Raw genomic sequence first — 27,312 nt, forward strand, 5'->3', positions numbered from 1 at the left:
TTATCGGCCGCAGCAAATAACAGCTGTGTCAACTTGCAGAGGATTTGGTACATTCCCAGCAAACAAGAAAGGCCCTCCATACAGTGTAGATGCCTCTCCTCTGCTGTCTTGTGATGCTTGGGGCAGAACACAGGCAGGAAAGTCTCAGTGACATCACAACCACTAGGAATGCAAACTTCCAAGATAGGTAGGAAAGGCAAGAGGAACCGAACTACTTAAAGGGAAGGCCACTGGGACTAGAGAGGATCAGGCTGAAGTCCCAAAGCAGGACAGGATCTCTTATCAGTGCACAGAGCTGCTGGAGACCCCTCAGCAATCTGACCACAATATTATGAGAGAACATAGTCTGTCACTGAATCAGCTGGTGGAACAGAGAGAGATCTGCCAGGTGCACTCTGATGGAAGAAGGCACCAGAACCTGTTTCCTGAGCTGCAGCAAAGTAACCTAGGTTGGACTGCAAGAGGGAAATACCATGTTCTGATTCAAAGTGGGAAAACCTTGTCCACTTGGCCAGGTAAACCAGCCATCCACGAGACTTTCTGCTTCCCAGAGGGATCTGCTGGTCCTGCTCCAATCTGGTATATTACTTCAAGCTCAACTGCAGAGCATCTGTGCTAAAAGATACAGAGACATGAGGTTGGAGTGTAGGAGACAACAGTTACCCTGCAACAGGAGACCTGAACAATAGGAAAGAGGCCAGAAAGGACCGACCCACCCCCCATGTTCGTGAGCATTCTGTACCAGTGGTGAGACCATGCTGGAACAATCACAATAACCCATGCCTTTCGTCTCTTGAGCTCTACTAGGATCTGGCTGATGAAAGGGATCACCAGGAACATATACAGCAGACCCTCAGTCCATGGTAGGAGGAAGACATTGGAGAGGGAAACTTTGATCAGGCCCCGCTGAGCAGAAAACTGATTGCACTTTCTGTTTTGTCTGATGGTGAATAGGGCAGGTCCCAATCTCTGGAAGTGACCACTCATGGAGAGAGGAGAAGTCCCTGATGAGATGATCTGCTAGGGCATTCCTGATGACCAGGAAGCCAAAGAGAATGCTCTCCCCCACCTGTTGACACAGAATATTGAAACAGTGTCGTCTGAGAGGACTTGCACCACTTTGCCCAACATGTGCAGCAGCAGGACTCCACAAGCCAGCTGAACTGCTCTGAACTCCTTGACATTTATAGGCAAGGTTGCCTCCTCTGGAGTCCCTATTCCCTGGTTCAGAGATTTCCAAGGTATGTACCTCCCATGAGGCCAAAGGCATCAGACGCCATTTGAAGGAGGGAGCAGAACTCTCAAGTGAAACTCCTTCTATGGTGTTCTCTGTATCAATCCACCACTGGAGAGAGGTAAGCACTACCAGGGGACTGGCTTCTCTCTTTTGCTGATCTGGGAATATGCTGATGCCAGCCTTTGCTACAGAGGTTACATGTGGAGCCTGGAATTGTGAACCACGCAAGTGCACGCTGCCGTGTGCCCCAGCAGGTTCAGACAAACCCTGGTCATGGTCAAAAGAAACTTGGACATATCTTAGATTAGGCTCACAAGGGCCTGGAACTTGTCTAGTGGCAGAGATATCCTTGCATGGGTTGAGCTGAGAACGACTTTGATTAATTCTGCTTTGTGAACGGATACTAATGTGGACTACATGTCAGACCACAAGCTCCCAGGCTCAGAGAACTTTGACATCATGCTAGATCTGCCTCTTGGAGTAACTTTGTTAAGCCGATCATTGAGGTATGGATAAATGTGGATATCCCAATCTCTGAAATAAGCCCCATCTACCACTATTCCAGCACCCTCAGGGCTGTAGCCAGGAGAAAATGAAGGACTGCAGATTGGTAATGGTCCAAGCCCACTATGAAAATATAGGAAGCACCTGTGCCCCAGGAAGACTGTCACTTGTATACCTCTCCATGGTTTATGGTGGCAATCTCCCAGCTTTAGGAAGGAAATGACTTGTGCCCAGAAAGACAATACAAACCTTTATTCTCTGTAGGTACTTGCTGATATCGTAAAGCCCTAGAATGGAATGCAGGCAAAAGGTTGAGGAAATATTGTTTAGGTTTCACAAAACACAGACCTTCGGGGGGGGGGAACCTTCTCCACCACGCCCCAGTTGCAGGTGCCCCGAACATCCTACATGAGGAAGTGCTCAAGAAAATGGTCCCTGAGGAGAGATAGCGAGGGGAACCGGGTGGGAAGGGGTTCAAAATAAACCGGAAGGTGTAGCCATGCATCACTGTGGTCAGAAGTTTTCACTGACCACACTAGTAGGAAACAAAAACGGTGATCACCAAAAACCAGGAAAACTGGATCCAAGGATTGGTTGGTACCTTGTCTTCCAGTGTCACCTCAAAAAAGGGCTTTTTTTAGTCCCTTGCTTGGGGCAGGCCACACTTCAGTAGCAGAGGGAAGGGGCAGGTGCCTGGAGTGCCACCTGTAGCTCTTGAGCTTTGTGTGTGGCATATCCTGTCAAGGTCAACTCCCTTGTCCCTGAATTGGTTATGGTTTAAACTGCTTACACTCTGGATCCAGCACATAGATGTCCAGGTTGTAAGGGTGGTAAGGGGAGTTTTTAAACTCATGTAATTTGCTATCCATCTGCTTTGCAAGACAGAGCCTGGCTGTCAAAGAAAGGCTCCTGCATTGACTGCTGAGCCTCAGTGGGCAATCCAGACAAGAGAGCTAAGACATGCACCTCACCACCAGAGAGTTCAGGGGAGGGTGGCAATAATGGTGTTCTCTTAAAAAAAAAAAAAAAAAAAAAAAAAGCTTAAGGCTACATCTACACTAGGTAAAGTAAGCTGACCAGAGATATGTTGATTTTTAGCTACACATTTGCTGTAGCTAGAATTGCATATCTGTGCTCGGCTAGCTTGGCTGTCCACACCGGGGAAGTTCGATGGGAAAAACTCTTCCATTCACCTTCCTTATGCCTCACATCTAACAAGGAGTACAGAGATTGACTGCAACAACTCCTGAGAGGTTGATTTTGCACATCCATGCTAGACACACAAAACTCAACCCTGGAAGATAGACCCTGAGTGGGTCCATCTTCCAGCATAGCATAGACCAGTGGTTTTCAACCGGTGTGCCATGAAACATTATCAATTTCCGCTTCCTGTGGCTCTTTGCAAAGCAAGGCTGCCTGAGTCCAAACTAGCATGGGGTTCATCAGTCCCCGCCCTCCCCCGACAGTGGCTCTTTGCAGAGCCACCATGAGGGGAAATGCTGACCCCACAGGACCCCATTTGCACCAGTAGACAGCTGAAATGCTGCTTCCCAACCTGAACAAGCTGGCAGGGAGCCCATCCCCATTCCCTGTTGTGGCAAGGGGGAGAGAAGGAAGGTAGGAGCCTGTTGGAGCTGGGACATGATTTAAATGCCACATCTTGACTCCAACAGCCTGGTGGGGAGGGGAACTTGCTTTCAGTGGTTATTTGTTTATTCAACATCCCTTAGCATAGTGTCAAGCAGATTTTGAAAATGTGTCTGTGCTCACTGTCTAATATAGTGTATTCTGGGATGGATTTGAAACTTTAATGCATTTAATCCTTGTTTAGCTTGTTATATGAGCTACTATGTTGCAAACCTCTTTAATAAGACTGTAACCATAGTAAACGTACACAAACGTAGTGTTTATGAGCAATTGATTCAGCTGAAAAAAGTGGGTGTGCTGTGGAATTGTTTGTTTCATCAAAATGTGCCACGTTCCTGAACAGGCTGGGAATGACTGGTGTTGATGTAGTCTAAACCAGGGACGAACAAACTTTTTACATCGGGCCCCACCTCCCACCCCTGAAATTAGCAGGGCCCCCCTCCTAACCTGTGTAATCATGTTATCCAAACCAACGGAAATGTTAGTTATGTTCATATGGAAAAATAGAAAAAACCTTTCAGCATATGTAACAAAAGAGGTACACAGAATATAACATCTTTATTAATTGGTATATAATTGTGAACACATATGTAAAAATAGTAACATATTTCAACAACTTTAATGAGATAGAGGAGCCTGAGACCCAGCAGCTGATCATACTGCCCCCCTTTAGGAAATTTCAAGCTGTGCTCTCCACTTTGCTCACCCCTGGCCTAAGCAATTCTACAGCTGCAAACATTTTGTGCACAATCACTATGGCATGAAGGGGAGGGCATAGTGCCCTTTATTCCACACTATTAAGGCACTAATACAGGGGTCACCACAACTGGTCCCCTCTTTATATTTGAGGGAAAATCTCTAGCACAAGCGCACATTGCAAGCACACATACTTATTGTGAAATGAACATGAGCAAACACTCAAAGAAGAACATGGAGTTAATGAAAACAGTAAGAGAGCGATCAAGGGAAAGGGAGATAGTGACAGGAGGAAAAAAAGGAGAAAATGACAAAATCAGCTATGTCATAAGCATCAAGGAGAAATAAGTGACAGGTACTGATTAGTGAGCTAATTACATTAATAAGACAATGAAATGGCTTTGCCACAAAATGACCTGAATAAATTAAAAGCAATCTATTGAAAGACAGTGAATTCCCAGACAACTGGAATGATTAAACAACAAAGTAACCAAACATTCATAAATATAGCAGTTAATTTTAAGCCAGTTAATGAGTCAATCAATACACAGGTAAAACAGGGATTGAGTTTGGGAGTTAGGATACAGAGAAAAAGGAACAAATGAAGTCAGCGTACATGCACACAGTCTAACTTCTCCCCTTGCAACTTAATCCATTCCAAGTCTATTTTCATTGAACTTCCTAAGAGCATATGTCTGTCAATTTTTGAATTTCTATTTCTAACCTCTAAGGTACAAACAAACAATCATGCAAAAAAACTTATATGAAAAACTGTCAAGAATGCCATGCCCTTCCAACCCACCCTACACGTACTTTTCCTACTTAACAAAAAAAACCAAAAAACAAAAAACACCCCTCTTTTTATTTAGGCCTCTAGAGGAGACCAAATCTGAAAGGTTTCATTCCAAAATGTAAAAGTTTTCAATTCTGTTTTAAATATGCAGAGGGGCTTTTATCATGGTAATGCTCTGTCTACTTTAACAAAAGGTATATGAACCACATGCATCACTTTTTTCTACCTATAATGTAATATCTAACATTACTTCACTGTATTTGCACGAAGAATCTGTAAAATATTTATCGAACTATAATTACAAAAAAATAGATTAAAAAACACTGAGACTAAGGTATATTCATTACACATAGCCCAGTAAAGTTCACCACTAAATTAACTTCATCATTATATCCTTTGTCTCTGAACTGAATTTAAACATGTCCATGATGCTGGTTGAAAAGAAAAAAGTTATCAGCATGATGTTATACAAAAATTCTAAATCTAAATGATAACAGAATGAATTTACACGTACAAGAAAACTGTACAAGCTGATATACTGAATGAGATTGTATCAGGAGTTGTACATTATGCTATCATATTTAAGAAACAGCATGGTAATAGAAACACGCAAAAATATAGTTTCATTTCAGTCTTTTGACTTCCCCATTTACTTGCACCAGGGCTTAGGCTGGTGAAAGTAGCTCCTTGCTGATCACTGCTTATTTGGCATGAAAGCACTACAATGAACCCAAACACACACATCGGCTGGGGGGATACAGCTATTTAGAGTCTGCCATGGAAGTGAGCAGTTATAAAAGTTCCATCCTCCCACTTGAAGAATCAATCTCTGCTGTTTCTTTTTCCGTTTGCATGCATGCACTTAAAGCAGAACTAAGGTAGTATCCCAGTTAAGGTTGTGCATACCTTCTACATTTAAAGTGCTCTACAACCTTAAACAACTTTTCCATCACCACAGGATTTCTTGCTCACATACAATTTTAATTGATTTTTAAGGGAAGAGAAAGTTTTGCTGTTATTGCACTTCACTGTAGTTGTCAAGTGCCAGGCAACCTTACAACTCCAGTGACTAATCTTACCTATCTAGTGTGGTACACTAAGAAAAATTTTGAGAACTCTTGAATTAAGTTTAGAACAGGAACAGATGAGAGCCCAAATTTTAGGTCCCCAGCTTTTAGTGCATCATGCCTGAAATAGGCTGTCAGGCACTTGGGGAAGGACTTACTGGGAGGAGCTCTTAGGTGTAAAACTACTGGATACATCGCAGGGAGGTGTGATTTAACAGAGGCTATTGAGAAATAGAAACCTAAACAATATTTCCTCAACCTTTTTTTCAGCACACTACATTTACCACTACACAATATTTTTCCAAGAAGTGCTAAAGCCAACTTCTTGTAACCATTGATAACTGGCACTCACTTGGACACATGAAACATTTATGTCACTGATGCCAATAAAAATTTACAGCACAAAATAAATTCTGAATGATTTTGAAAAACTATGCTCCATGTCAATTTCTGTTTCCACAATGCCACTCAACTTGCTATTCCCAGAAGAGCTGATAAAAGCAGTATGTGCATAGCTTCCTAAACAAGAACGAGATCCCGTAAATAGCTCCCTTTCAAATGCTATCCATTTACTCTCAATTAAATACTCTCTCTCCTCATTAAAAATGGTATGCATGGGGAATAAGATATGAACACATGTAGCTGGGGCTTGAAAAATGCACTCACTGGAGGCCAATAGCAAGCTTTGCCTGTTACTTGGGGGACATGTTATCAGTTTCTATAAAAATTAAGTGTTCGGTTAAAAACAATTTTTTCTGTACTTTATGGTTCCAGAGTAAATATTTTAAAATGAAAAACAAGTCTGCATTGTTTCTCTTCCCAAATCTAGTCATTTCCAGGACTTTTGCACAGCATTAGCAACCACCTGCAGACAATAAAGATTCTTGTCTGTTGCACTTCTAGTAATCAGAACCCTGTAGGAAGCAGTGAAATGCCAAAATATCAAGCTTTCACTGCTGTTATAGCAAAAGCTGTGAGGCACAGCAACAGAAGCAGGCACTTCAGAAAGGCAGTGACTAGACGTAAAGTAGGACACTTTCTACATAGCACCCTTCCCAGTAGCCAATATACCCTAGGTGAGAATTCAAACAGTGGAGACCCAACCCACTCTACACCCACACCCCACAGTAGCCAGGAGACAGAAGAAAGGAGTACATTAAGAGAGGCTCCTCTCCTTTGCAGCAGCCAAAGGACTTCAGATTAGATAGGAAAGACAAATGAATTGCTGTACCAGACACTGGTCAAGCAATTCTTTGTATCCTATAACCAACAGTGTTTAATACCAGCTGCTTCAGAGGAACATGCAAGAAATACTGTAGTGAACAGTTTGGAACAACCTAACCACAAGGGAAGTTTCTTCCATTGTAATTCTAAATGTTCTTATCAATATAATGAAGATCAACCTTTTTCTGAACTCTGCAAAGCTCTTGATCTCATGTGTGTCTTGCAGCAATCAGTTCCACGGGCTAATTGTGTAATTTATGAAAAAACTGTATCCTTATTAGTTAGAAATGAAGTGGTAATCAGTTAAAAGTCCACTTTTCCTTATATTAGGAGAAAAGTGGAACAAATATGGAACCTATTTTTTCCTATGTATAGTAAACTCTTTCATATCCAACAGCTCTGGTCCTGGGAGGTTACCCAAAATTCAAATATTCTGGATAATAGCTAGCAGTGTATAACTCTAAAAAATACCCCAAGATTATATATTATCAAACAAAAATTTATGCAGAGTACCTTATTTACCAATAACAGTAGTATTGTACACTGTAAACTTATACTGTATTTGATGTATTTATTTGTATTTACTTTCACTATGCTATATCTAATGAAAAATGTAATTAACATTTGCTTGTGGTTAAAATGCCAGTTTTGTGAGAGTCCAAGATGATAGAATGCCGGATATCAAACAGTTTACGGTACTGTTCATTTTTTGTGAATTCTTTTTTTTTTTTTAACTGGACTGTAACATAAAAGATGAAGGGGATTTGCGCTACCATGCCCTGATTAACGGGCATCTCTTGTAAGTGTCTTAGTTTATAATAGAAAATATCTCTGCTTGATCTCAAGGTTTTGTCCTAATTGCTTAAGGCAATACAAGTGATTAAAATACTGCGCTAAGATTTTCAAATCTCAAATCCTTGAAAAGAAGCAATTTAACAACCAAACACAAACAGCAGTAGTAACATAAAGGCTCATTACTTTAATGCACTGTAGCAAGGTCTAAACGGTACATTAGTATCTTCTTGAGGTCAGGGAACTCTCACTACTTTTCTATGTTCTTAATTTTAGATTTCTTAATTTTATTTTCCTGAACACTTTTATTCTAAAGGATTTCTGTTCTAGATCTGAAGAGAAATTTATGAATTATGCTGCATTTACAGCACTAGAAATGGACAGATGTACCTAGACGTACATCACAGACAAACTACATATATTTGAGTAGTAACAGACAGGGAGCCGTGCTCGTCTATATACTATCAAAACAAAAAGCAGTCAGGTAGCACTTTAAAGACTAGCAAAATAATTTATTAGGTGAGCTTTCGTGGCACAGACCCACTTCTTCAGACCATAGCCATACCAGAACGGCTATGGCTATGGTCTGAAGAAGTGGGTCTGTCCCACGAAAGCTCACCTAATAAATTATTTTGCTGGTCTTTAAAGTGTTACCTGACTGCTTTTGTTTTTACATATATTTGAAGTGCAGTCTCAAGAGCACTGCCATGTATATATTTCTCTAATGTGTCAATACAGGAATAATGACTCCAAATGTCAAATTATGCCTTAATTTGTTCCTTTTGTTTTGAAACTTATCTCAAACACACCTGTGTATTGCTCAGTTTATTAGTGGGATGATGTATAAACTAAGGACCATCCACCTTGATTTTAGATACCACATTGAAATGGTCACGTTTCTAGGTATCTGCATTTCACCAACCCCGAAGTGACTCAAAACTCCTTTTAAAGAAAAACTGCTTATATCTATCGCTATTGACACTTACACAGGAGCTTGCATACAAGCTTTCATAATGTCACCTTGTATTTTAGTCCTTACAAGGGAGCTAAAAAACCCATTTCCAATTGAAAACAGATACAATATTAGGTATATTTATAACAAATACCCATAAGATTACAACAAACAAAACATGAAAGGAAAATATCTTTCCACTCTTGCCCCCTTTTCATTTACTTGTGGTCAGATTGGCTGTTATTCTGTAAAACGATGTCCACCAGTATCACAAGCATGAAATCTGCAAGTGAAAATGAAGACACCAGACAGAAGTGTGCTCTCAAGCAAGGGTGAGGAATGGGCATAAGAATCCTGGGTTTTGTTGCTCTCAATCACTCTGTGAACATCAACAGGCAGCAGAAAAAGGTGGAAGTTTTAAAAAAGTCTTGGAAAAAAAAATCAGAACTGGTTAACACACGGCTATCACAAAGAATGGATTTTCAAATGCTGTATCCTCATCATGTCATTTTAATTTGAATATGTACAATCACTTCTGGTGTTAGTAATATAATTACTATTTGCATATAATCCAGTTGCTTCTACAGAGGTGGTTCTTCTTTTTAATTCATGTTTGTAGTGACTCTTTCCAATAAGCTCCCAAAACTTTTCAAATATAAAAGTAGGATCACCCACTTTTGAGAGGACATGCAGTAATCAGTCCATATCAGCAGCACCCAAAACAGGTTTGCTTTTAAAATACATATGTGGGAGACATACACTTAGTTATATTTAAAAATGGAGTAAGTATATTATTGTTACCAGATGAACTACTACATCCTCAACTGAAGTTAGAAGAAATACCTATAAAACACTTCCTGTACTACTTCTGTATGTGGTTACAGCAACATCTATAGATAAATTCAAAGTGATTAAATTTTCTATTTCTTTCTCAATAGGGTAAGCTAACTTGAAAAACATGTTTTTCACTTCTCAGAAGGAGCACTCCCACCAGTATTCTAGGGACAGGTGAACTGAAAATATGAAATATAAATAAGTACAATAGAAGATGAACACTTATTTTGCTGTGGCTGATATGACAACATGCAGAGACATTTTCTTTGTTCAGAAAAAAGGAAAGACTTACAAGTCAGATTGAACACTAAACCCAATGCAAACCTCCTACTATAAAGAAGAAAAAAATTGTTGTCTCTTTTAAAAAAGGTGATTCAGACAGCAATGACCAATCCTATCCAGGGAAAGTACTGTAAAAGTAAGTTTGATACAGAATGAAGAACAAAACCCTTTATTTTCCATACATGGTGGCTTCTATAAATGCTCAACGAAAGTGTTATTTTTCCATTAAAATAAAACATTGCTTCAGTTCATTACTGAAAAGTAACTGCTTTTTAGAAGCTCTTTCTTACCTGCTCGTAATTTAGACGTTGAATTTCAGAAATCTCTTTTGGTTTTGCATCAAGAATATAGTCTCCTTTAAATAAAAAAGTACGTTCAAGTTATGACATACCACAAGTCAAAGCTTTAAACAACTTTTAAAAGTACATCTATTTGTCTGAAGCTCTCTGACAAAATGGGAGCATCTTTAACGATCAAGCATCAAGAAACTTATCATTGGAATAACTTATCAAGGTCACAGTGGATAGTCCATCTCTAACATTTTAAAATAAATATTGGATATTTTTCTGAAAAATATGATCTAGGAATTATTTGAGGATGTTCTATGACCCAAGTTACATATGAGGTCAAAGTAGATGACCACAGTGCTCCTGCCTGACCATGGGATTTAGGAACTTCCGTTCACTAAAACTTATGAAAGAGCACTTCATTCTAATTTTATACTTGTTAAAGACAAAAGTTAATGCACAATCTTAACAGAAGTAAAACCAAACTGATACTTAAACATTTTGGTTGAGAGTGATTTTTTTTCCTAACAGATTCCCAGTATTTTTGCTGGAAACTATTTGAAATGTTCTTTCAACATTTAAAAATTAATCTTTATTGGGACCAAGATTTACGTTTTCTGTGCAGTTTTCAGTGTGCTCTGATAAGGGTTAAAAATCAATTTAGCTGATACTATTATTCAAAGCAACAAGATTATTAAAAAGCAGAAAGTTAGATATACAAACTTGAACAACGACAAATGGGCAATGCTTATATCACATAAAAAATCTAATCATTCTTTGTAACATATTAACATACATGCTTGTGAAAGTCTGCTTATACTGTTTGAATATATTTTAAATATCAATTTGCCATTTTATATTTAACTTTTTTTTTTTAAATATGGCACCTTGGTTTTGTTCAAAATAGAAACATATTGCCCCCCCGACAACCGCCAAAGAAACATGGAAATGGAAATTAGAACTGAATTATATTTTAATAGTACAATTAAACTTCAATTAGTCAAGTTTTTTTTTAAAAATTGCTATTATTTCTTGTGTTAATTTTAAGAGGTAGCTGTGGTTATTTCACAGCCCTTATTCCAGTCTATCAGTCTGGCATGTCTTTCTCCAAGGCATAGTAGGAACCTAGCGTTCTTGGAATTAACAGGCAGAGACTCATGTGAGTAACCAGTTTTAAATCCTTTTCATGCTAATACCCTAAGGATGGAAAGAGAGTGTTAAACCTAACAAACTCATTTAAGGAAAAAGATTTTATTTGTTTTTGTAATTCTGACTAATACCAGCTAGCATAAATGTCCAGAGAAGGACAGATAACTGCAAAGGGTCTGTCTTTCGGCCACAGGTCATAAGAAAGAACTCAGGGACAGATGGACATTTTTCACCAACAAAGATTTCCCCCTACCATCATGTTTTGGGAAAATTGGCTCATGAATTTCAATTTGCATAACAAAAACGCAGTAAATACTTCAAGTAACCTAACAATTTAATGTTACCGACTAAATCTGTATATCCCACTTTTGTGCATGGACAATTCTGGAGGTGGAGTTAGAAATATAAGTCTGAATCTGCTTATAATTCTACCATATGCTAATGAGAGGAAACTTAATGGCTTGGTAATCAACTCAATGACTTGTAAACAGCAATGTTTGTCTTTTAAGTCTAGAAGACACTTGATGCTAGAAAGACAGGTGATCAGACCACCTGGTACTGAAATCAATTCTGAATCTGGTGTTTTCCATGCATAATGGGGAGAAGGAGGGACACCAAACCAATTCCTCCCACACTGAGGTTATTTAAGCAGTGGGAAGCTATCAGTTTTTTGTCTTCAGCTGGCCTTGGAAACTGCCTGGCACACCTATAAGGATACAAAGGACTTTAAAGAGGACTGCAGACCCAAATGAGAGTACAAAGTTTGTTGCTGACTTGAAATTTGTACCTGAACTAAGAGCAGCTCTTTAAGGTAAGATTTTGCCCCTAACAAGTTTACTTGTGAATTAGAAATAGCTATCTTTTTCTATTCATTTTACTTTAATCTGACTGTTTTCACTTAAGACCTTTCAAATCCTACTGTTAGTACTTGGTGAACAAAAGTGTTTTTTTACCATCAGGCCAAATGTACAAAACTGTTACCTGAGGGACGCAACGACCGTGCACCTCTCACTCTCTCATTTGTAAATGGCGCTTGCCAGATAAACTTTCCTTGAGTAAAATTTTCCACACAGAAAGACTTGTTTGGTAGGGGGTTTTGGTCCTGTGTTGGGGGTTGCTTACCATGGTGCTGAGCCCTAGATCCTCCAAGAGTTGAAGTGGTTCAATATGTGCATTACTCTGAGGGGCAGGAACCTCAACTCTGTGTCTTGTCAAGGGGGACCAGATGATCTGGCCCAGTGAGAGAAGGAGGTAAGGAGAGAGTAAGAAGGTGGGTAAAAATGGCATGATCAACACACTGGGGAACAATCCCAAGGGGACTTCTGTGACCACAATCCATCACACCACCCTTTATGCCACAAGCTGAAAAGGGTAAAAGGACACCCAGGATCCAGGCATAGTCCCTGCCCTTCTGCCACAAGAAACCATCTTGGATGCATGAAACACATGCACACCAAAACCAAAATCCATTTGGGCAGTCACTCAAAGAGGGGCGGGGGGTGGGGGGGAGAAAACCAACCAATTCCAGGGTTAGAATTAATCCTTACGAAAGTATTACAGAATATTCTCCATAGTCACTTAGCTACGAGTTGAGTTTCTCTAGTCTGACACATGCTGGTCCAGCATATTTTTAGTCAGCTGTGGGTCCACTTATGAATGAGCCGAAGTTTCCCGGGGTCCCACAGAACTCATTTACAGTCACCAATACTGGCTCTTAGTCCCCCATGCTTTTATTTAGCTTTAGTTTACCTCTAAATGTCTTTTTAAGGGCCCAGTAAGCAGTGGATATGTTGGTAATGCTGCTGGACAAAATTGATTTCCCGTGGTTCGGCAAATTCTCTGGTTCAGCACTAGTCATATCCCAAGGGTGTAACATGAGCAATGACAGAAATGTTTTAAAACTTTTGTTATTATTCCCTTTTGCTATACATAATAGGTGCTAAATTTCATTAAAAAAACCTCAGTTCCATATGCTTGGAGCACCCTTCAATCAGTACATCAATATACTTGCACAAAAACCCCAAAGAATTATTTTTGAATTACTACAACAAAGAAAAATACAATGTGTAGTGCCTTTGAGTGACAAGCAGATACGTATCTGGCAATGTAAATCATGGCATGCCTTTCTTATCTCATAAGGCTGTTGACGGGACTGGTTTGACAGTAATCCCAAGTTAAAAGGACTTTTTTTTTTTTTTTTTTTTAAAAAAGAAGTCACCACTACCTTCCTCTGTCCCCACTAAGAGTAAAATAAACCTGTTCCCAAAGAAGATGGTGTCACGCAGTGTATGTCTACATTTACCATGCATCTGACATGCCGATCCATCTTCTGGAGTTCGATTTTGCCACATGCATGAAGCAGCGGCAAAAAAATTGAGCTCTCTGGGCTTGGCTGTCGACCCTGGTACTCCACGTGGCATGCATGAAGGGACGTTGGCACAATCCTGAAGAGCCCTGATCTACACTGTGGCAGAAGACTGATTCTGATACATCAATTCTAGATATGCTAATGGTATAGTTAGAATTGTGTATCTGGAATCTATTTCCTTCCATACTGTGGACCACGCCCTGGGCTGTGAGGTCCCACAGTGGCTTAAATTCTGGTGTAGCAGAGCTGCCATTAAGGCAGGCTCCCTGCCTGCTCCAGTCCCATGCTGCTGGCCTGCTCCTGGAAGCAACCAGCATAGACCCATGGTTTGGGAGGTGTAGGCAATGGTCTTGGTGCACTGTTTTTGACAACAGGTGCCACTTCCACAGGCCCACTGGCTGGGAATGGGGAACTGTGGCCAATGAAGCTAAGGGGCTGTCTCAGCAAAGGGGCAAGGAAGAGGCTGAGCAACATGCCTCCCACTCTTGGGGCTGGGATGTATTGGCCCCTTCTAGGAGTGGCATGGGACTAGTGCAGGCAGGTATCCCGCCTTAGCTTCACTGCACCACCTGGTAGCTCCTTGCAATAACTGCTCCCCAGAGGGAGGGCATACTCCAATACCCAGCACCCTCCCTTAGTCAGAACCCCATACTCTCTCCTAACACCTCAAGTCCCTGCCCCAGCCCTGATCCCCCTCCCAGAGCCAGCACCCCATACAGTCTCCTGCACCAGAACCTCCTGCCCCAGGGTTAGCCCAAGACCACCCCCACACTGCAACCCCTTTGGCACTTGCCTAGGGCCTGCATCCCCTCCCAAATGCCAAACCCCTATCCATGCCCAGTGAGGATGAGGGAAAGCAAGCAATGGAGAGAAGTGGGGCTTTGGGGAAGTGGCAAGGTATATCCTGGGTTGCCTTAAACAAAGAAAGTTATCTTGGGCATAAAAAGGTTGGATGCCACTGGGTCAGAGACTGAACCCGAGAGCAAAATGGTGTCTGCAAATAAACGACCCCCATCTACCACGCCAATTAGATTCATTTTTGCTGTACCTATAATTAAGTATGAACAAGAATGAGAAAATACAGACCCTATAGACAATTAAGGAAACAATTACCTTAGTACTTTTCAGGCGATATAATATGACCCAAGCAAGGAACATGAATTAAAAAGTATCTATTGGCATTTTGGAACCTGTGACCAGGCCACCTGCATGATCGAAACCATAAAGTGGCAGCTACAAACACATTTTACATTTAACCAGGGAAGCAGAAGACAGACCTTCCAATAGCAGCATCAATGAAAACCACAAAATGATAAGCAAAGGTAGTCCATTACATCAAATCATATTTTGTATAAGCTATATTCAACCGCAGCCATCTGGAAAATAGTTACATGGAAAAAATACATGTTCTACTACTATCAAGTGATAAACTATGTTATTAAATACAATTATAAATCTATTCTGAATCACTACTAACCTAAATATTCCATCAGCTGTTCAGCAGTTATGATTTCCATCATTGGTGGCAGCTTGACCTATGAAAGAAAAGAATTTTCCTTAAAAATTGAGAAGTGTATTTTAGGAAGTTAGTGCTCGATTACAATTTAAAAGTGATTTTACAAGCTCTTCTTGGCAGAGACCATGTCTCTCTTTTTACTTAGCACTGCGCAAAAGGGGGCCCAGATTCTATGTGTTATACAGCATTTCAAAAAGAGAAAATACCTGAACTACGTATACACACTAGGCTGAACTCTCTCTCTCTCTCTCTCTACCAGCAGCCTTTGAGTTATTTTCAATCCACTGCTGCTCTAAGGGATTTGTTTACACAGGGAAAAATTCCAAAAGAGCTAGTGTAGAATAGCTATTGCTGAATAGGTAGTTTAGACTAACTTCCCACACAGATACTCTTACTCTGCACTTAGGCTGTGGCCACACTAGCCCCACCAGTCGGAGAGACAATGGTAATATGATGTTTCAGAATATGCTAATGATGCACTGCCATAAATATGGCATAACGGCAGCAGAAATCGGGGGGGTCATTTCGAAATGACCCCCTGGCTACACAGGCAGCGTGCATTTTGAAAACAGCAATTTTGAAGCATGTGCAGCTGCCATTATGCTAATGAGGTACTGCAAATGCATGGCAGTGCCTTATTAGCATATTCCAAAGTGCCACTTTACCATAGCCCCTCCGAAATAAGGGGCTAGTGTGGCCACAGCCTTGAGTGCCTTTGCAACTTTTAGGTTAATTCACTTTAGAAAATAATTACCCCAAACTGCTAGTCGGAAAATGGGTACTGCTTTATATTTTCTGTAAATGCATGCCTTAACAAAGGTTGCCATGTTTGTCAATATTAAACCAATACTTCAAGTAAATAAAGTCAGGTTTAAATATTAAAATCAAATAAAAGTTAATGAATAATTTAGGATGATGCACACATATCACCGATTATCAACAGATTTGTTGAATGGTAAAGCAAGGCCATTAAGTTGAATGCCATACATTTTGCACCTCCCTTATCTGACATGCTGGGGACCTGACTGGTCCCAGATAAGAGAATTTGCTGACGAGGGGAGGTGCAGTGTTTCTGAAAGTTACTCCAGCCTGCAGCCTCTCCCTGCCAGCCCAGGCTGCTATGGAGCTCCAGCCAGCCCCTACCACCCTTGCTGCGCATGGAGCAAAAGAGGAGGACTCCAGCCTCCAGGCCCCTGCTGCCATGAAGCAGGCAGGAGCTCCTGCTTCAGGCCCCCCTGTGTTGCTGCAAGACCCTGGGTGGGGGGGCTCCTGCCTCAGCCCCCATGCTGTTGCCATGGAGCAGGGGGGGAGGGCCTCTGGCTCTGAGCCCTGTGGGGGCTTCTTCATCAGCCTCTACTCTCGTCTAGCAACATCCGTGGTCATGCAGAAGGAGGGATGTTGACAGACGAGAGAGTACTGGATTTCAGAGAAGCAACCTGTACTTTATAATTATGAACAGGTGTGATACTCTGTACAACTGGGCAATATATTTTGTACAACTATGCCTTGTGTTGCATCCTTTGAAAATTCAATCTACTGAACAGTGTAGTCCTGTTAAAATGGTGTACATAAAACAATAAATTTTACTGTTAGGTACTAAAATGTGTTGTAATTGGGAAACACCCCCAGACTTGCTCCCCAGATAGAACAAAAGACTGGTCACAATGTTAGAAATCTAGTAATTGCTGAAGCAATCATTTGCTAGCAGGGAAGACTGTAAAGAATTAACATATCTTCTCTGAGATGGCTCTAACTTCAAATACACAGAAGGTAAAAGCAAGACATGTACAATTCCCCTAAAAGATGTTTCAAATCCCACACACACAGGGGAATGTTTTGTCTACAACCAAGCTGGGCGCAATCTTCAAAGAGGGGGAAAAGTTTGTAAGAATGGACAACTCATAACACTCATATTTCCTTCCGCACAAAATCCCCTCATCTCTGCTCACAGCAGCTACAAAGCTTGAAAGAAAACAAGGAAGCTTTTGGTACAAAGTGAAAGTGTCTTATTTGGAAGAACTTTCCAGGTAGCAAAAACTATTACAAGCTTTGGGATGATAAAGTTTGTTTTCAAGATCACTTATCCTGGTTAAGTTTGACTATGAGCTTGCAGGTTTCTCTTGTTTCTTTTGTAACCAATTCTGACCTTTATGCTTTACCACTTAAAACCTCCCCCTCTCACTAATAAACTTGTTTTATCTAAACCAATGTGTGCACTTGAAATGTGTGGGAAATCATTAAGGTCAACAGGCTGGGGGCATATTAAACTATCTATTGTTGGAATGACAGAATAATTCTGAGTTTGTATGGTACAGAGCACCATTTCCCAAAGCGTGATACGTGTACCCCGGTGGTACTCAAAAAGATTTCAAGGGGTATACAGCAGAAAATAAATTACCAAAAATCAGGAGATAAGCACTGGGAGAGGGGTTACGCCGATAAGTTGTAAGCCCCAAAGGGGTATGCGAACATTTTAAGTTTGAGAAACACTGGTCCAGAGGGCTACTGAATAGTACAAAACACATATTTCTGGGGGGAAGGCTGGGACTGAGAAATACATGAGCATTACCCTGAATTTATTCATGGATGTTTGGAAGAGCAATGACATTCAGTGAAGAGAAACTTTCCATCAGTAAGTTTCAAACTTTTTGTATGTGACCCATTTCACATAGTAAGTCTCTACATGCGATATCCCCTCCTCTATAAATTAAGTAGTAAAAGAAGCCAATTGAATTTAATCAGGATTGGGGCTGCCAGCCCCACACAGCTCACGAACAGGAGACCCTGAGAGGCCATGATGCCCAGATTGAGAACTGTGAGCAAGCATGATGCCCAGCTTTACATGAGACTGTGAGCAAGCAAAGCCTGGATAGATTGTTGTCGTGACAGTAAAGCAGCGTAAAAGTCCTGCAGCTAAGGTTGCACTCTGGAGAACATCACACCAGTGAGTGAGTTTGGACGTGGTAATACTTATGTAGCAGAGCTGACAGCCTTTCCAAGACCCTGGACAAGGTGAGGATGGGGGAGGGGCAGCGCTCCTTCATGTCCCACCCCAAAGATGCAGCATGAGACAAGCCAACCCTCAGCACTTTCCAGAACATGCCATGCCATGCCCAGTCACTCCATTGCCCTTTTGTATCACTGGACTATCAGGCAACTGCCCTTTTTCCCCCCATCTCTTGGTGAACCTGTACTTATGCCCTGATCTAGTCTTGCTTGACATGAGTATTGTTTTGTCATTCTTTCACGTAAACCTGTTTAAATAATGCTCACAGTTGACTGGGAAAAAAGGTAACATTTTGCTATTGTACTGGAAGACAAACGTAAGAGACAATCAATCAGTACAAACATACACAAAATGTTACACCAAAAAATCTCTATTTTAAGGGGGCAGGCAGAGAAACACTGACATGGAGGTACAACATGAAAATAAGGTAGAGAGCAAACATTATAAAAAGTGAAGCTTATGAAGGTGTATTGTAGGGGGTATGTAACAATTCTAATGTTTCTTGGAGGACAGTTAATGAACATGTACTATGAAAAAGTATAAGAAGCAAAGTGGACTAAGACCCAAGTCAGAGAAATACTGGCCTGAAAACTGACATGAGACTGAAGGAATGGACAAGTGACCAATGACTGAGACAACCATCATGAATTGCAGCAGATCGCCCTAGTGTCATGGAACACAGTAACTTGAATGGCCATAAGTGTTCCCACTAATTTTTTCCTTCCACGAGTGGAATAAATTTTATGTGCACTAAGGCATATGCAGATGTACACCACCAGTAGAAACACATGCTGCCAGATGTAGGTGCTCTAGGATTCAGCTATGCAGCATTCGAACCTCTCCTGCATGGCCACCCACACATATAGGTTTCAGGGAAACATGGGTTGCTACCTCTTCCATCTTATCTCTCTATTGTCTGGCATAAACACATGTTCAGAAAATACAATTCACAATAAATCTGTCTCAGTATTTATAAATGCGAAAATTGATTGAGCTTAAACTGGATGGATTTGGATGAGTTTCCCACCTTAGAAGTTAATGCTAACTGCCTCAGTGGACATAAAATTTATTCTGCCTATGGATGGGAAAAAATTAGAAGGAAATATTACCTGAGGCCCCTTACTAAAGGCTTTGTAGTCCTGTCCTGCCCCAAAAAAGGGCAGCACACAGGTTCTCCCAGCAGGACCCAAGAGGGTAGCATAGGAAGAGCTGCACAGGCAGAGGATGTTCAATTCCTTGCTAGAGCTAGAGCAGGGCAGATGGATGGGCTGAGAGCTAGGTTGGCTGCTGCAACTCCAGCAGGACAAGGCCTTGAGGTAAAGGTGAAGTATGTGCTGGAGCAATGGGGAAGCGGCCCAAGGAATTATAGGAGCACCACAGTTATTTAACAGGACATTGCAGGCAGTTGCTATCTACAGTATACATGTGCTTGCAACAGACTATAGGGCCAGCCTAAGTCTGAAAGTATAGCCACATTTGTGACATGCCTTCCAAAGCCTTGCTTCTGTGGACTGCCCTCGTCTCACAGCCATCCCAGCTACCTTTTGATGTTCATTTGCACAGAACTGTTCTCAGTCTTGCACATTAATTTCATGTTTGCTTTCAGAGAACAGATCTGCAATTACGGGTTAACTATAATGCCACAGCCCAACATCCTGGAGGCTGTAGTGCAGGCTACACTCCAAGTTGGAATCTACACAGAAACCACTTCAAAGACAACAAAGTTACTTGCCAGTCATTTTAATTATTTTTAAGTATAGTTTCTACACATTAATGTTATCTACTTACCTTTCACATTTCTTCAAACTTCTCACCTTTTTAGGAGTGTTTTGTTTTGTTTTTTAAAATTAGCTATACTAGTTAGGGACCACCTAACATTCCTTACAATTTTGGTTACAAACATATAATATGAGGTGATATTTGCATCATTCCCAAGAGTTGTGCTTTTCCAGAAGACTCCCAAAACTCATATGTTGCCAAGGCAGTACCCCGGCAGTGTGACTAAACAAAGTCAGAATTCTCAGTGTCAGTTTCTTGTGCGTAAAATTTTTGTAGCCCTACTCAAAATTGTTGAGGCTGTTACAAACAGAATTCTCAAAAAATACTGGTAGAAAAAAACCTGACTAAGTAAGAACATAACCTTGCTGAACTGACTGATGTCATTTTCATCCTCAAAAAGAAAAATCTCTCAAAGGAATATACTGGAGCACATTTACTTGTTGTATTGTACAACTCTATCCATTACCGCAGCTTCTACATAAGCAAACATTCTGAAACTTAAAGAGATCAAGAACTACCTAAGGTCTTCAATTAGTCAAGATACACGCAAGACGTTTGATGAACAATAGAATGCCAATTGTTAAAAAGACTTCAGACAAAGTGATAAATGAATCTGTACATACAAAATACAGAATTAATTTAGAGATGCTTTGTAATGAACTTGGGAATCCTGTATAGTCACAACAAAATAAGAGAGAGAGGCTGATAAGGACAGCCAAAGACTATTAAAATCACTTCTCATAAATGAGGGGCACACGGAGGCATAAATCAGATCCAATTTGGTGCTGCAAATATTAAGCCTACTTGGTGGGCGAAACAATGAGAATGTTCTGCTTCACTCAACACCCCCTTTTTGAAGTGCCTAAGAAGAAAGAGACTTGGCAGTGGAGAAGGTGAGCTACTATAAATTTTTGTTGTGAAACCCAAACTCAGTCCCAGGGCTGTCAGCTACGAAAGAGTTTACTGTAATATGTAACCTCTGGTAACAGAACAATAGCAATTACAACTTATTAATCATCTCTGAAGAGTAACAACATAATGAAGACAGAACTGTGAAGCTTTGAAATGCCATGGTCAGAAGGGAGAAACATGGAGGTCTCCACCCACAAAGGCAATAGCTGAGGAGATATAAGTCTCAGAGTGAGGGGACCAAGGAAGGGAAATAAATACGCAGGATAGAAGTCAAAGGTACATTTGTTTGAGATGGAGTATTAGGTCTTCTTAAAAAGGAAAGCCCACTCAGCATGACTTTAAAATGAAATATATGTTATTACGTAGTATTTAATAGTTATTTCCTCTTCAAATCCCCTTCTAAATATTCAACCCGTGACATGCCGAGTTGTAAATAAGGATTATCCCCATTTTATAGACAGAAAAAAAAAAAAGAGAGAGAGACAGAAGTTAAAATTTATCCAAGGCTGCAATGGAAATTATTCAAAATAGGACAAGAACATGGGAATTTCTGGTTCTCAGTCCCTTGCATAATCTTGGCAAATAATAAATATTGGAGTTTTATAATAGTCTTCAGAATCTTACAGCTATGTCATTTTAAGGGATGTGTTTTATTAACCACTATACATGTTAGCAGTGCCAATAAACAGTACTAATAGCATTGTACTTTATAAAGAACCATATGCAGGTCCAGTACTCCTAAAAACTGGTCATTTTTGAAAACTGTATACATGTTCCTATAGCTATTAATAGGTAGCACTCTACAAAATAGGTATTTGCTACACATTTTCAGTAACCTACCATTGCTATGCTTTTGTTTTGTAAAGCAGTCTACTTCATTATTTAAAAGGCAAACAAAACAGTCTTACATATTTTATACAAATAAGGGTACTAATCTTACCAATGCTATACAAATCACAGAACTGGTTTGCAGGATACCCTATCTCTTCCCAACACTAGGAGTAAGAAGTGTGCACACCTTAAGTGCCATATAAAGGATATAAACGATAATAGGCTTGGTTTAAGGGGCATTTCCAGTGCTGTAGTAAAATGTCTGACAATATCTCTGTACCTTTCCACATTATCTAGCTAGCTTTGCCATTACAGAACTACTGTGCCTGTTCCCAGGATCACAGGAATAGTTAAGCAAGTTTGTGAAACATCCTGTACGTTTCCAGAGCTGTACAGCCCATAACACAAAATAGGATGTACGTAGTGTGGGGCTGTGCGCATCTCCACTATCACCGAGCCTGTAACCAGCCTGCGCGAAGCCTCAGGTGCCTTTTGCTGCTAGGGACATTGGCATTTGCTCCGGCCCGGGGGATACGGTACCTTCCAAGCCAGCAGCAGTACGTTCATGATGGCCAGCAGCGGGCAAGGCCCGTTCTCGTTCTGGGTGATGATGGGCGTGTTCTCCTCCTTCCAGCGGACCCACTTGATGTGATAGACCGACTGGCCGGGAAAGCGCTCCTTGGAGGCCGACAAGAGCTGAGCCGCTGCCGTCTGACCGTCCCCTGCGGAAGCCGGGGCCTTGTCCTCCGCAGCCGCCGGCGCCGCCACCTCCTCGGCATCGCTGTTGAGCTCAGAGCTGCTGGGGCAGCAGGAGTGCAGGTTGGAGAAGGACTCCAGGGAGTCCAGGCTGCGCGATTCCTCCTCTGGGGGGCTGGGGTCGCCGCCGCTGCTGCCGCCCTCCCCGCCGGGAGCCGCCTCAGGGCTCTCGGGCACGGCGGGCTCCGCGCAGTCCGCAGCCAGCCGGCGGCTCTCCGGGGCCGGCTCAACAGAGCCCGAAGAGACTGGAGAGTCCTTCCCACAGCCCACGGCGGGCGAGGCGAGAGACGGAGGGGAAGGACCCCCCGGCCCACCGCCCTCCTCAGCAGCCACAGGCCCATCCCTGCCGCTAGCCGCCGCCTCCTCCTTCACCGACCCCTCCGGTACAATGCGGCCCGCAGCGCCCCCGCCGCCCCTCTTCAGAGCTCCTGGGGGCGGCGGGGGCTGCGCCAGGCTCTCCATGGCCGGCCCGCTGCCCGCCCGCCTCCTTAGCTCTCTACTGGCTCCGCAGAGGCTGTGCCTTCGCCAACCGTGCCCAGGACGCCATGACAGCAGTGGCTGCAACGGCTCCGCCCCGCCGGCCCTAGGACGAGAGGGGAGGGGGGCGAGAGAGGAGCTTCGGGTCGCCGGTGCCGCGGGTGTGGGGAGCGAGCGAGCGAGTGAGTGACCGACTTCGCGCGCGCGCGCGCGCGAGGAGTAAGACGAGCGCGGCCTCGAGGTTAGATTTGAGCCCGCGGCGGGGGCGGAGCAAGGAGCAGGTTGGGCGCCGGCGCGAGCCCGAGGAGGCGGAGGGCGCGAGAAGCCGAACGGGCCGCGCCGTGTGGCTTGAGTCCGAGAGAGGCGGCGAGGGACTGCGCGCGCTGCAGCGGCGCGAGCCCGAGGGAACAGGTGGGGAAGGTGCTGGGAGCCGGGCGCGCGCCCCCGGCGGGAGGAACACACGAGCCAGCCCGCCCTGACAGTTTCCGAGGGGGTGATTGCGACGTCCCGCTGGACACCCGCCGTGTAATCCCGTGAACGGCTAGTGCTTTTCCGGAGCCGCATGGGGCGGGCGCCTGTTTCCTGAGCCCAAAACCAACGGCAAGACCCGGGTCTCGGTCCCCCAGCAATGGGCAGACTTCCTCTGCGGGTCCCCGTTTCAGCAGACAGGCTGGAAAACTGCTGGCGGGTCTGACAAGAGTCACTTTTTTTCCTTTAAAGCCAGTAATCGCCGTCCTCCCCCCAGACACAGCAGGCGGCTCTTCACTCTTAAGTTACCGTTACTTTGCTCATAATCGACCAAAGGGTTGGAGCCCAGTTAGTCTGTAGCTTCACAAATCACGTGCAGTCCCGTAGCTCCTTACAGACTTAACACGTGTAGTTGTTAGGAACTGAGCTTACGCGGATAAGATCCACTTGCTGAGCTTTGCTAATAATGCCTGTAAACAAATGTAAGGCACTTTGCTTTCTAGCAATACAGCTGCACGAAGGAGATATGACTTCAATACTTGTTCAGATCTTTTTACCCCAGCAAATCCTGCACCGCTTCTGGAAGACGGGTTACGAGAGGGCAGTGCTTAGTGTCACAGCGGAAAGGAAGAGGGGCTCACAATCGCATTTACAACCATCATCCACTATTTTGCAGGAAGTTGAAACTCAGGGCATAGGACTTGCGCAGAGGGGCTTCGGCCACAGCCTTTTTAAAGAAACAGCACGGCGGCTTTTCATCAGCAGCCAGTAACAAAGGACTGTTATGTTCTTCCGAAAGGAATTGGAACAAAATCAATGAAAACCTCGACAGCGAGTTCTCGCTTCCCATCAATATCAGTGATTTGGTGAAGCCGGGAGAAATGTCATCTGTAAAGTATTAAAGACCGCCTCGGTTCCAAGGAATTATTTTCCTATCTCTGTATTTTTCAGTGCTGTGCATCATTGCATGCTAACAATCTATACTTTGAAATGCTATAACGCACCACCATCACAGAAACATGTTTTTCCATTTCTGCTGTGAGATCCAATGTGCTGTAAACTGGGTGTGGGAGGTTTTATTTAAATTTGACAGTAGCACTGTGACCTGAAAACAGAGTTTGCATGCAAACATGAGTCATATCACCTGAAAGCAGAAAACGTAAGCAAAATTTTTTGTTATCTAGCAGTATTTTGTGTTATCTAATAGGAACATTCTAAAATTACACCAGAGTTTGGGTGAAACTGGAAAAATAACCAACCAACGGAAATTGCATATAAACCTCAAACTAGCACTGAAATTTGACAATAGGTTGCTTTGTTATCTTAAGAGTAACAAGCAATCCTGTAGCACCTTAAAGACTAATAAATCTATTAGGTAGTGAGGTTTTGGGAGTAAGACCCGCCACAGAGATCTTACCCAGGAAAGCTCTTGACTTAATAAATGTATCTGTCTTTAAGGTGCTACAGGACTACTTGTTATTTGTGAAGCTACAGACTAACATGGCTACCCATCTGAGACGATTAGCTTAACAGTCTGACATTTTGGGAGTGAGCTGTACTTTTTTGTCCTGCCACTTTTATTTTGGGCACCTCTTTCAAGTTGCAGACCTATGATGTCTCTGAATTGGAATCCTGTGATTCACCTAACTTTCATATGGAATCACCAAGTTACAGCACTCCACTTAACAACCCTCTTTCTTCAGCAGGTCCATCTGTGTGTGGCCCCTATTAAAACCTTTTCTCTGCAAGCTGGGACAAGTTTAAATATAGTGAGAGAGAATACTTTGTTCAAATGATCAGATTTGTTCATCCATAGGACCATAACATATAAAGCAAAAGGGGTTAAAATAACAAAAGCTTAAACAAATAAGCTGCGGCTCCACATAAGCGCCCTTTTGAATGGGCGAAAATCGACGTTCAGTTTTCGAAAAAGAGGCGATCGAAAGACAGCACCTGCCGCCATTTTTCAGATGGGCGTTCCGATCTGATCTTTCAAAGTGCCGTCCTGGTCTTTCGAAAGAGAGCATCTACACGGCTCCAAGCTCTCTTTTGAAAGAAGGGAGGCAGGGAACACCATGGACGGGGTCCCATGGCCGACAAGCCCTTCCGGGGTAGCAGCCAGCTGCCTCCTTTAAAGGGCCCCTCCCTCCGCCCTCCCCTCTGCACGAGCTGCATGCTGCCCAGCCTGTTCCTGCCTGGCAGAGCCCACTCACTCATGCTCATGGAAGCCCAGCGACAGCTCCTGCTGGCAGACGGCATCATTATGGACGCCCTGCTGGCAGTGCTGTGCACCCTCGCCACAGCTGCAACCGAGCTCATCGGGTGGCTGCAAGGTCCCCCCGGGGCCATGGGGCTTCCCCACCCGGGCCACCGCCGGGCACCCCCCCGGGTGCCCCAATGCTTTTGGACCCACCCCAGCAGCATCGACTGGTGGGAGCATGTGGTGCTACGGGAGTGGGGCGAGGAAAGGTGGCTGTGGAACTCCCGCATGTCGAGGCAGACCTTCGAGGAGATCTGCCACTGGCTCGCCCCCGCACTCCAGCACCAGGACACCTGCATGCGGCCAGCCCTCACCCTGCAGAAACAGGTCGCTATCGCCATCTGGAAGCTGGCCACCCCGGACTCCTACCGCTCTGTGGGACAGCAGTTTGGAGTGGGCAAGGCCACCGTCGGGGCTGTCCTTATGGAGGTGAGGTGGGGCCGGGGGGGGTGGGGGCTGGGGCAAGGGGAACCCACCCCTGCAAGGGGCCAGATGGGAGGGGGGCGGGGGCTGCACGGGCCAGGGGCTGGACGGGAGGGGGGCAGGATGGGCCCGAGGTGGGGGTTGACGGCTGCCACACCCGCACTAGAGCATGTGTCCCCCTTCCCCCTCTGCAGGTCGTCCGGGCCATCAACGCCATGCTGCTGCATAGGGTTGTCCCCTTGGCGGATGTGGACAACACTGTCGCCGGCTTCCAGGACCTGGGATTCCCGAACTGCGTCAGCGCTTTGGATGGCACACACATCCCCATCCGTGCCCTGCCACACAGCGCTGGCCAGTATATGAACAGGAAGGGCTACCATTCGGTGGTGCTCCAGGCCCTGGGTGGACGCGAGGGGATGGTTCACAGACTTCTAAGTGGGCTGGGCCGGCCGCACCCACGATGCCTGGGTGTTCCGGAACTCCAGCCTCTGCCGCCTCATGGGAGCTGGCACATTTGTCCCCCAGAGGGAGATCCCAGAGGCAGGGGACATCACCATGCCACTCTGCATGGTGGCAGATGCTGTGTACCCCCTGCAGCCGTGGCTCATGAGGCCCTACATGGGACACCTCGACCCCACCTGGGAGGCATTCAGCGAGCGCCTCAACCATGCCCACAATGTGGTGGAGCTGGCCTTTGGGCGCCTAAAGGGGCGATGGAGGTGTCTCCTCACATGCATCAAGGTCGGGGTCCCCAATGTGCCCTAGGTGGTGGGCGCCTGTTGCGTCCTCCACAACACTGTGAAAGGAAAGGGGGATGCCTATGTCCCTGAGGGCGGGCCCTCCGGATAGCACTCTCTACGAGCAGCCGAGCACCGCCCCCATTCGCCAGGCCCACCAGGATGGCCACCGCATCCAGGAGGCCCTCAGGCAGGCTTTTGCCGAAGGCCTCCTCTGACCCGCATGCACGCCCACATCCCACGCACATCCGTCACCCACCCTCCCTGCCACCCCCACCAGCACCGCACCCGCACATCTACCACCTACCAACCAC

The 27,312-nt window shown here is 43.8% G+C and overlaps 1 protein-coding gene across 5 annotated transcripts in view; it reads right to left on the reverse strand.

Moving 5' to 3' along the window:
• MINDY2 (MINDY lysine 48 deubiquitinase 2) overlaps positions 1-25,033 on the reverse strand; it is an 83,227-nt gene extending 58,194 nt beyond the window's left edge. The window contains exons 1-3 of one of the 5 annotated variants that reach the window (XM_075007297.1): positions 22,418-25,033; positions 15,310-15,367; positions 10,319-10,383 (exon numbers count right to left, since the gene is read on the reverse strand). In XM_075007297.1, the coding sequence (XP_074863398.1) occupies positions 10,319-10,383; positions 15,310-15,367; positions 22,418-23,674 (1,380 nt within the window). In that variant the 5' untranslated portion in view covers positions 23,675-25,033. The remainder of the gene's footprint in view (positions 1-10,318; positions 10,384-15,309; positions 15,368-22,417) is intronic. The other 4 variants (XM_075007296.1, XM_075007299.1, XM_075007300.1 and 1 more) reach the window with 4 other exon arrangements.
• Positions 25,034-27,312: the final 2,279 nt, after the last annotated feature.

This window comes from Carettochelys insculpta, chromosome 12 (genome assembly GCF_033958435.1).
Source record: "Carettochelys insculpta isolate YL-2023 chromosome 12, ASM3395843v1, whole genome shotgun sequence".
NCBI lineage: Eukaryota > Metazoa > Chordata > Testudines > Carettochelyidae > Carettochelys > Carettochelys insculpta.